The following is an 11,974-nucleotide window of genomic DNA, read 5'->3' on the forward strand; positions in this document are numbered from 1 at the left end:
ATGAAAGCCAGGATCGAAATGCCTCAATTTTCCTGAAAATCTTCAGAGGTCGGTGTGTAATTGTAAATACTGAAGTAGCCCGCAAACATTTCATTTAAACACGCGATTTAGGCGTATTTTGACATGACCTACTGTATAAATGTACCACTTGTCACTTTCATTAACTGATTTTTTTATAATAGTATTCAGCTAATTCCGAAGCACCGAGTTCGGGAAGGCTGATTTATTGACAGCAGGGGCTTGGCGAGAAATTTAATTTCTGGAAGGAGGGTGGGCATAGAAATACCGAACGCACCCCTGGCTGCGCCGCTGATTACAGTCAAGGTACATGTAATAATTGCGGGAAATGTTTATTCGTTGATTTATGGGGTTTAATGTCCCAAATCTATTCAGGTTATATGAGAGACGCCGTAGTGGAGGGCTCCGGATAACTTAATTCGACAACCTGGGGTTGCTTAACGGGCATCGGTATAGCACAGTACACGGGCACCTAGCATTTCGCCTGTATCGAAGTGCACAGACCGCGACCATAATCGAACCTACGTCGTTCGGGTCAGCAGCCGAACAGCTTTAACCACCAGGAGCATAGCCAAAAATTTTTTTTTCGGGAGGAGGGGTTCAATTATACTTTATGTATGTTTGCGCGTGTATATATACGCAAGTAAAACAGAAAAACTTCGGGGGTCCAAACCGCCCCCCCCCCCCGGCTACGCCAGTATTAACCACTGTTATCTCGGCGACTTCATTGAGGGAAAGGTTAAAAATTCTAGGTCATAACGAACAACGTCCTTTACGTTAAGCATACTATGACAAGGAAAAAAAGTAGCAAAATTAGATGAAAGGTTGTCGTTTCAAAAAGTAAAAATATAATTAAGCTGGAACATAACGGTGCAATTTTAATGTTTAATGCTTTAAAGAGAATAAGATTGTTTGAAAAAAACAATAAGTGCACGAAAGTTTCAAAAGTATTTTTAGGAAGGATTAAATTATACGCAACATTCGGCACTTAAGTGCGAATTATGTCGTGTGAGCTGAGGACAGAATCGTACATGTTAAGGCCATTCTCGATCTCAGATGGTCGCGGCCGGCCGGAACGTAGTTCATATCGAGCGCGACTGCCTCCTTTCCGCAATTTGCACGAGTGAGTCGGTCATGACCGAAAGATTTGATCCAGGTCACACTTTATCGCGATCAAATTTCATCGAGTGACACATCAATAGCTTTCTGTATCACGAGCTTGCGAGACTGAAATTCTACAAACGTGCCCTACAATTACAGTGGCTACTATATTGCTTTATATTGATATGAATAACGACAATGTACAGCGGCCTTTCGTGGTATTCTTGCCGTTCCTTGGGAACTTCACATAAGCAGTAATCCGAATTGCAATGAAACCTGTAATTGGGCAAGACGAAGGCTGTCAGAGGAGGGACAGCACAAAGGGATTCCCTCGCGAGCCTCCAACGAAATTATGCAATGACCTATTTGTTTCCAAATACCTACGAAAACATTTACAGACTCTTCTGGTATATAGTCAGGCAAAAAAGGTTTGTGAAATCAGCTCCACTGGTATTTCAATATTGCACTTAGCCAGTAAGTAACGCTAATGTCTGTAGCAATGAACCTGATGAGAGTAGCAGCGACGGCCGTGCTCACGGTGCCTGCTGTCATTCGCGTAACACAGAACACGTGCAGGCCCGGCCTCAAATATTGCTGCAGACAATCGTGCTTTTAACACGATTACCTAAGCGGAAAAGTCGTTTTTGTAACCCTGTTGATAAGCCATTCAATATTCGCGAGCACAATCGCAGCTGTCCGCAGCCTTCACTCGCGCTTCGCCGTCTGCTACGTAGAGCTTGTTGCTGCAGTAGCGCCACCTGCACCGGAAGTCGGTTGCGCGCCGCTTTCAGAGTACGGCAGAGGCGGGGAGTTTGGCTACTGAAGCAAGTTCTGTAAACGTTGGTGTGGACGGTGCACTTTGAGGGGGCGGTGCAGGCACGCTGAAGCTCTTGAGGGGATTCCCCGCATGCACCCGCTTGGTCAGTGTTCCTGTCGTCTCGGCGGTTGGGGTGGCGGCCCCGAGGGGGGTGGGCCGAGGGGAGGAGCCGAGCTTAGCGAAAGCAGCGGCCCGCCCCCGGTTCCCATCAGGGCGTTGCTGTAGGCTGGCATCTGGCCTGTCCCCAAAGCCGAGCTACTAGGGTGGCTCATGTTTGGGTTCAAGACAGGCTCGTAGGTGGGGTTCCCGCAGCCCATGAGGCCCGACTTCTGGGGGCTTGGACCTTCGTGACCTGGTCAGAAAAAAAAATAAAACAGGACATTATGGTCTTGTAGTAAGGTAGAAGGTAGAAAGCCAGGAAAGTTGTGCACGCTTTGGATCAGCATGAAAAATGATGCAAACACTCAAGAAATAATGACATAGGACAGGCACTGTCTAAGAACCGCAATTTATCACGAATAAATTAAGGCAGCTTCACGCTAGTGGTGCCAAGCCTGAAGGAAGTGTGGAGCTAGGTGGCCTTCTTTGTTTCTTTTTATTTTCCTCTTTCTTTCTATCTCTCTTTCGTTTTCTCTCATCCCTGTGAATTTCCTATGTATTTCTTTCTCTTTCTCACTCTTTGTATCTTTCTTTCTTTAAATTTCTTCCCTTTCTTTCACTCTCTCTATTTCTCTCTCTTTCTGTCTCTATTTCTCTCTCTTTCTGTCTTTCTTTCTCTTTCTGTCTTTTTTCCCTTTCTTTCTATCTATTTCTCTCTCTTTCTTTCTACGTTATGCTTTCCTCTCTCCCCTCCTCCTTTCCCGACTTCTCAACCTCACTTCCCTTTCCCACCTCCTTGCTGTACTATACTATACAAGGCTATGCTATGCCTGGATAGCCAAGTGGTTATGATGCTGACCTTCGGATCGTGGGTACGATGGTTCGAATTCTGCCTTGTCAAGAAATTTTTTTCCACCACCAATATCTCTCTCTCTACTCCTTCTCTCTCTGTACTCGTTCTCTCGCCCATAAGAGTTATTGCACCCCACGCCGAACAAATCGGCGCACATGTTCTGGGAGCAAAGAGAAGCCGAATAGAGTGCGTGCCGGTTCATGATGATGATAGTTGTCTGTTTGCTATGCACAGACTAACGGTCGGCTTAAACAGCTCCACAGTTAAAACACTTGGAAAAGAAAACAGACTGTATGTGCAGGTCACGTAAAACAATGATCAAGCATTTGTGTTTTGCAATATAACAGATGGAGAGATGGCTCTGATATGCAATCATCATTCAGCTTTTTTTTTATGTGGAGGCCTTCTGCAAGTTTGCAAGCTTTTTTTGTCTTTGTGCCTGATGGTGATGATAGTAATTTTGAAGAAAGGCTAACACCCACATGCTTTACAATGAACTGAACGAACATAGATGTGGTGTACTCATTTAAAGTATGAATTCGTTCTTTTTTTACTGTATAAATTGGAATAAATGAAGCTTTCATGTTCACTCCACCACCGTTGGGGACCAGCATATATGTACCGTGCTGAATTTGCCACAGTGGCTTGATAAGATCATTACTTGTACCAACCAATTGGCATGCATCAATATATTTCTCTTCTCACCTCTGTTTTTAACATCTATACTCCCCTCCCCTCTGTTTGAACTTAGTGCCAAAACCTTTGTAGACTAAAAAAAAACTATTATCAGTCACACTTAAAAAAGCCATTGCCACATGTGTTCGCTGATTACTATGTCTTTAATGTTTGATGTATTTTTGTTTTAACTTAAAGAATAAAATGATGTTTGAGCAAACTTGTGCCCACTAAAGCACAACTCAAACATGGGTGGTGCGCATGATCACAAAGTGCCAATTGACAGGCGCACTAGAATACACAAAGCAGTGTCATGAACAAGCGCTGATGTGGAACTACAAGACAAAGAGGAACGCAGCTTCCAAAGAACTGAAGGTGAACAAGAGGTAATATGTGAGGCACAAACATCAGGGTGTTTTAGAAATAGAGGAACAAAAGTTAGAGGATGCTACTGGCCATGCTCACAAAACAATGCAAAACGAGTGCACAATAACGTAAGCTGGGTGTGGGATGTTAGCTAAACAAAGCTAGTGGAGGATTGCTATTTTAATTAATGAGTGATTAGCTTATTTCTATGTCGTTCCAAATGTTTCTTCAGATTAACCACCTGAGCCCTCAAACAATACTCCTTGTTCTAGGTGAGGTCCATGCAAATAATACAAAATGTAATTCCAAGTCATTTATAAAACCTGCTATTGAAGGGACAAAAGCAGTTTTTGCCCACATATACAAAACGTGCAGAAACTGGTTTCAGACGTACTGTAATGCACAGAGTGTCTGCATCAATTTTAATACAATAAGCAAATTAATGCTATGCAGGCGTCAATACTGAATGTAATCTAGCTGTCAGTGCTCTGAACCTGTGGTGAAACTGCTACTTGTATTAGCACCCTGAGAAAGAAAGAAAGAAAGCAAGAAAAGGAGAGGTATAAAGAACAACCAGATGAGCATCCAATTGGCTACACTGCATTGGGGGTGAGAGATAGAAAGAGAGAGATAATGAGCACTGTATACTCACAGCATAGGCACACAACAGGACTACAGTTTGTACTATGCAAGTGTAGTCATGCACGAATAGCACACGGGTGCCAAGTACATACTCATATATAATGTACCTGAATGCATTGCATCGATGGTGACGTGTGCCCGAGGTATGTTGTACTGGGTCCTTGGATAGATGGGACGGCCCATGTTAATGGAGCTGCCCTCTAAACCGGCATTCATGCTGCCATTGGAAACAGCAGCTGGACCCATGGCTGCAATGGGTCCATGACAAAAGCATTATTTTAGAGCAAGCTAAAGCATTCAAAGAGGCAAAAGAAACAAAGGATTTCTTTTGCACTACAAATATATTTCCACAATTTTAAGTGCACACACATAATCAGTACGTCAGGAAAGTCAGAGCCCATTTACAATTTTGAGTAATTCATGACATGAATGTAACATTTTTCTGGAATTCTTTATTTTGTACAGCGACAATGGGCAATGTTTACACTCCCTAATTGCCAATGTCTTAGTGATGCCAATGCCCATGTCTCATTTAGGCATACCTTCATACAGGCCAGGTTATTCCACTCTCTCACATTTATAATTAGTTGCACGTAATGTGATTTCAACTGCCGTCCATTGCCTTTGCCTGTGCAGAAACTGAAGGGTGTTGACAGCGCAGGTGAGGAGGAAATGCCGGTCACAAGCAGGCACAATAAGCAGGCTCACTTTTGCACTCATTCATTCCACAAGTCCCCACAGACCTCGGCAAAATATGGCTGCCCTCTACCAGCACAGCAAATTCCGACCTAGTATATGTTTTTCTATTGGGGGAAGAGAAGAATTTCTCTTGGGACCTTTATGTGTAGGTGCTGTAAATTCTGTAGTGCTTTTTAGGGTGCTCACACTGCTTCACGGCAGTTTGAAGAACATTACATGACAATGCTAGACAGCTCTCAAGGGAAAGATGTAGGTAGTACTTATTTGCAGAAACTGCAGATGAACATTCGTTAAGGCACATCTTGGACTTGTACTTCTAGCCTTACTCTAATATTGTACCGCTTGGATTGATGAAGTTACTACTTTGTTCACAAGAACAAGAGCAAGCTGTACAGTGCTTTAACTTGGATTGCAGTATTTCATACGAGAGGCCGACTAACCACATTCACATATAGATAAAACCTTTTGCGAAGTCTCGGGAGTCTGTCACATTCTAAATGCAGCGTCCCCTTTCGCTCTTGCCTACCATACCTGAAGGAGCCTTCGTTCTTTTTTTCTGTGATAAGGTTGGTTTTATTTAAATCGGTGCATGATTTCTGAAATTGAAAGAAAGTTAAAATGGGCACTAATTTTCAGGAAACACTGTACAAAGTCGGGCAATTAATCTGCAGCATCTAAAAGTAATGGTCTCACATGAATGACAAAACAGTTTTTTTTAAGTACACAATGTACCGCCCCTGTAACCAAATTCTCAAGTCAAACACAGAGCACCTGGCAAGTGCTTAAAGACGGAGAACTTTTCCGATGAATGAAAATACCTAAGCTAAGAATAGAAACGCTATATGGTAGGCCGTAATGCAAGTACATTACTTCATTTTTTTTTTGTAGTCTAACTTTAGCGAAGTTCTCCCTAGAGAAAAAAATTACGTGCTATATTTATATGGCAATGTTTGGCAGCATCGTGTTACTTTCATCAGTTGAGCACCTCCCAAGCAGCACATCTTGTCTTCCCAAGAATGCAGAAGCGTTGGTAATAATCAGAGCTAATAATGTCCTACACGTAAGCTGATTTTACGCTGCTCCTTCGATTGTTAGGAACATCTGTTACAGAAATTCACTGTTTCTCTTTAAGACACAGGAAACAATCAATGCAGTATGAATTTATGCGGGGGATGTGGTTCGTTTGGGAGGTGCGCTCAAAACATAGGTGGGTCTGGGTTGATACTCACATGCTTGACTAGAATTGGGCAGCAACTTCCGAGAGTCGAGTGGTAACATTATGGGCTTAGTGCGTTAAGATTTCGGTAAGAGTGGCTTATCAGTTTTTCCACTGTCGTCGCTGCTTAACTGGTCTGTGCAGGAGTGGGAAAACAATAGGGGGAAAAAACCAAAAGGGGCACGGACGACAACCATGCATCAGCGTTCATCACGTGAGAGTAGCAGGTGAAGAAAACAGTGAGAAAACTGAACATAACGAAAAGAGAGAGAAAAAGAAAACATAGTGCGTGCACTCAGAAATAATGTCTAAACATAAACGCACACACTTAGACAGTTCACCATGCACACATGAACGTTTGAGGTTGAGTCTTAAAGAGTGCAAAAACTTGTGTGAAGCGTATGTCTTGAGCCAAAACTATGGTACCTGCTCTTGCAATAAGAGCAAAAAAGCTGTGGCATGTTCATATAAGGCAGCAGAGACAGCTAGATGTTGCACACGCATCACATCTGCAAAAGACGTTGCTGCAAAAATCTTTTTTCATTAGATGAAGATACACTGTACTATCGCCATCAAATGAAACGTAACAGTAGCAAGCATTTGCAAATGGCATAGTGTGCGCCATCCAAGCATCACAATGGACAGGTGTGCGCATCCGGTTTGGCAGCACTACGCATATGCGCGCCTGTCCACGGAGATGGCTGGACTGCACGCACTATACCATTGTGAATTCTTGCCACTGTTCACGTTTCATTTGACCCTGATAGTACAGAGCATTATAAATGTAAGAATTATAATCATTATCCATTTTGCAATGAAAGCTGATCTCAGAAGACGAGCTCAATTAAAGAACACAAGGACATATGAGACAAACACCTATATATTTTATGCTAGGCTGATATTTTGGCAAAACGTGACGATATGTCATCAATAAACAATGCATTTAAGGTAAACAACATGGCATGCATGCATGCAAATAGTCTTCATTATTTGGCAGCATTGTCTGCGCTACCTCAAATGGTACAGCAGCTGTGTTCTGGAAGTGTTTGCTACATGAACTACAATATTCAAATTTATGTTGTGCAGGAACTAGTTCTTTGGCAGTGCACTGGCTTTCAAACACATGACATGAACACACAACAGGTGTGAATGAACTAAACTCATGCAGCATCATGTGAACTTGTGCAAGGCACCGTTGAACTGGTGCAGCAAGTGCAGCTGCATTCCAGGATACTTTATAATTACTCTACGAGTTTTCAGAAGTAGGATCTATTTCCTAAACATGTGTTTAGAAAAATTTGAGCTAGCCTATAATTCGCGAGAATGGGGCCACCATGTTAAGCGAGATTGTTTAAGAAAAGCGGCTACTGCTACACTACAAGGTGTGTTAGAGCGTGATCCGGCATATCAGTAAGTAAATGTGCAAGTCGTTAATCATTTACTATGCTTGCAACAGATATGCAAATGTGTATTCCTGATGTTAGGGACTACAAACATTCCAGTAATTTCTATATTGCAGCAACGTCTTTTTGGGGAAAGGAACTCTAATGCTTAGGCCTTCAAAAGCAGCAAATATGATTTAGTCAGTACAGATTTACATAGCACAGGTTCGCACATGGCCATGTGCGCATGCACATTAGTAACATGCCAAACAGGTTATTAACAGGTCATGCAGAGCAGTTTTTGCATGCAAACCTTCCAAAGCCCTGTGCTAATAAAGTGGCAACTGGCAGTGTGAACGACAATGTCGCGGCTATCTCATATCCCAACGTTTTGCTACGCTGTACTAAACCCAATCACAATCACACCCCAATAAACATTCTTGGCTGCACGTTATCTCATAAACAGGCAGATTAGCAGTGTTGAATCACAGCAGTGTTAGTTGTAAACATTATCTACACTTTCCCACATATACTGTACAAACTTTCTTGGTTTGCACCAACAAATGCACCAACATATGGAACAGCACATGTATCAACATGGTGGAAAGAAACACACAGCGGTGTGTGTGGCTTTCGGTGTATGCTGCCATGTCTAAGTGTGCTCTGGTTAAACCACTGCACAAATGCAATTAAGTTACGTTGCTTGCAGCTTTCAACATGATCACATATTTTCAGCTCACTTAATTGCTCACTGCTTCTGAACTGTGAGCATGTGCGGAATTAAGATAACTTAAAACGAATGTTCATTGGCCACCCAGTGGCAGGGCAATCTTGCACCTGGTTATTCTTTCCTATCACCTTTTTCTATCACCTATCACCTTTCTCTCTTTTTTTTCTATTTCTTCCCCCCTCCATTCCCTGCACAGCACAAGGTAGTCAAAGAAATTCCGTTCTTGTTAAGTTCTTCTGCACCATGGCATGATACAGCCACACGTGTCTCTGGTAGATTGCCAAAAACAAGCTCAGCTTCAATTCATAGCACCTTTCATTTTCCTGCAATGCCTTGAATGAGCTGGTTTTGCATTGTGTACAGACATGCTTCTGCTGGATGGCAGCATGCAATCTGTGGGGCAGCACATGCATGAGTGAGGCAATTCTCGTTGGAGAAATCTAATGCATTGGAAGCTGGGGTGTTCAAAAATGATACCTTGGTCGTTTCTAGTTAGATTCCTTGAAATAGCAGCGCCACTCGGAGAACCTCATGTGAACAATAGAAAATCTTTGACGTTTGCTCAAAACACCTTTCACAAGGCCCACGTAACCAAGCAGTTAGGAGAAGGTGGAGAAACGTACCCATGTAGCCACCACCCGAATTCTTCTTGTCGAATGTGCCAATGTGCTCCTCGGAGATCTCCTGGGAGTTTCGCGATATGGGAGTGGCTGTCATGGCTGCCTCTGGGTTGCTGCTCTTGTCCATGGCCTTGAGTTCCATCTGATCATGGTGGATCCACAGGTCGGGTGGCTTCAAGTCCTTGGTCGCTCCCTTGCCCCCCTTCGAGGCTACCCCCTTTGCACTCGCATACCTGTCCAATTAAAACAAAGATTAGGCACCGTTACAAACACCTCCTCAGTAAAACAGAACGTATACAAAAATTGGTAGTGAGTAGGTTTGTGTGAACATTCGAGCAGTTCGAATATTCGAACGAATATTATAGTATTCGAATTCGCTTCGAAATGAACGAATAGACACATATAAACCGCATGCAACTTCCCTGTAAAGGCGTTTCCACTGCATTGGAGGGGTGCTATATACCATGAATACACCAATTCAAGGGAAATCTGCACTGCCGCGAAGCCCCACTTCAAGGTTACATTATTATCCTCGCATCAATTCATCATTTTTTTAAGTTTAAAAGCTTGTTATACCGGCTCGTATGCTCTAAGTATAGTAAATTTTAAAACGCTACGTATTTCACAAGTTATCAATTCCATTCTAATGAAAGTCAAATCTTGTTACTATTCAAAGTTTCTTTCACGTCCCTTTGAACCAAAAAAAAATGACATTTGCACATGCCTTGTTTCAATTCTAAAAAATTATGTGCAGGTTAGTTGGGTCATGACAAGTATGCTCATTTTTCTTTATAATATGTGATGTATATACGATTCAAAATTATTCGACCAAATCACTATTTGCTTCGAACCTAAAATTTACTATTTGCACAAGCCTAGTAGTGAGGTTTGTATATTCGGATTACATGAGGCAGTCTAGTACTACAGGCTTGCTCGCAAGGGCAAACCTAAAACCCCTTTGGCATCGTAGAATAATCTCAAGACTAAAATTCTTTTACCAATTACTATGTCACCGTCATTTCCACACATCGTGACCTCATTACCAGCAAGACCCGCCTAAGCACTCATCGAGACTAAATCATTCTAAAGCAATCCGCCAACCATTAAGTCGTGATAATGCTCACAAACACTCCCTTTTTCTGTCGGCTATCTCCCACTGGAAAAATTTATCCAATGATATCGCGTGTTGCAATATGATTGACTCGTTCATGAACCTCATTCAATGTATCAAATTTTCACCATGAATTTTTGGCAATGTATGTACTTTCATGTAATCATGTACCCACTCCAGCATGGGCCGTGAAGGGCCTGCAGTGTATTCATATTAAAAGTGCGTGCACTGACTGATGCTGCAGTAAGTATTACAGTTGCACAGTGCGATCCATTTCGGACATGCTAATAGCTTCCATCTTTCATTAATTCACTGCAGTTGCCAACATGACATGAAGAAAGAGAAATTTTACGTATCTGACTAAACTGTGGACAATGATGAACGAGAAGAAATCCAAGTGCATCTTTTTACTCAGACAGCTTAGGCTGAACTGTTTTCAGCTTGGTTAGACAGTTACTGCAGTATGCAGCAAGGTTCACTGACCTATCAGAGCCATCAGTTTTGCGTGGCTTATCACAAAAGCAAAATGACATCACCTTCACGCTATCTTACATCCTCCCCACACATGAAAGTTTCTCAACATAACCCCTTCAGGCGCAAATTATGATGCACTGTCTGCAAATGCGTCAAATTCTCATGGCATGATTCCAAGGCATTCAGTAGTACATTCCAAGAAAGAAAATGGAGGAATGTGCTGTTTTGTGTGATTTTCAATAATTAATGTTAATTAGCATGTAATTAAATATCTAATTATCCTGCAATGAGTCAGCTTCAATCCTTGCATAAAAAGAATCAAATATTAGGTCCAAAATGCCTGCACAGGTTGTTTTTTGGTTGTACTCGTTTCGAGGAAAAAAAAACATACTCTTGACGTTGGTCCCGGAACGCGCACATCGAACGATCGTCGAACATGGTAGTGTCTCCAGCACAGTGATCCTCTGTAGCAATATGCAGCACAATATATTTAAATGACCGCTAATTATCCACTCAGGAAGCCTGCACAAATGCGCACACTGCGTTTCAAGCCATTTGAAGAAACACCTGGTGCGTGATGTGCCTCCGAAGTTAATGTGTACAATTGTACACACTGCTGCTGAAGGGGATAACAACATGAAGTGGTGCGAACGGATGTACAACTTTTCTGTGTTGTTCTTTTGCACAGATGCCTGAAGTATTGCAGGCTTGTTGCAGGCAGATGAACTGAAGTTTTTTGGTCTGTTGTGGACAGCTGTAGTTACCAGCTAGAGCTACAAGTGCACGCTCGACAAAAGTAACTGGTGCTTTATTTTTTTCGCTGAAGCAACTCAAGTTGCTCTACAAATTTAGTCAAGATCAGTTGGCAAGTAAACTGTGCTGATTAAGAACAAAACAGCAGCCACACAATATTCATACTCACACGTGGGAAATATACTACCTATCTATCTAGACTGATTGGCTGTTTCAGATAAGAATATTTGGAACATATCCTCACTATATAAAATGGCCCGTGACGATGAAATATATTGTAACACCATGGAAGCAATGAGACAAAGATAAGGCTGTTGTGTAGCCAAACTGCATGGTTGGGCACCCCGCATTTCTACTAAGAAATTCACTGATGACAGAATTTTTTTACAGATGGTCTAATTTAAGTAACCATCCAGAA

General features: G+C 42.3%; 1 protein-coding gene across 1 annotated transcript; it reads right to left on the bottom strand.

The window, feature by feature from the left end:
- Nucleotides 1-2,040: 2,040 nt before the first annotated feature.
- On the bottom strand, nt 2,041-9,451 carry LOC125756529 (neogenin-like; the record flags this gene model as incomplete). The annotated part of the gene is made up of 3 exons (XM_049411387.1): nt 2,041-2,288; nt 4,679-4,819; nt 9,222-9,451. Coding segments are annotated over 3 exons (619 nt in total), but the record flags the coding sequence as incomplete, so codon positions are not given.
- Between the last annotated feature and the right edge of the window lie 2,523 nt (nt 9,452-11,974).

This window comes from Rhipicephalus sanguineus, unplaced genomic scaffold, assembly GCF_013339695.2.
Source record: "Rhipicephalus sanguineus isolate Rsan-2018 unplaced genomic scaffold, BIME_Rsan_1.4 Seq1140, whole genome shotgun sequence".
Lineage (NCBI taxonomy): Eukaryota > Metazoa > Arthropoda > Arachnida > Ixodida > Ixodidae > Rhipicephalus > Rhipicephalus sanguineus.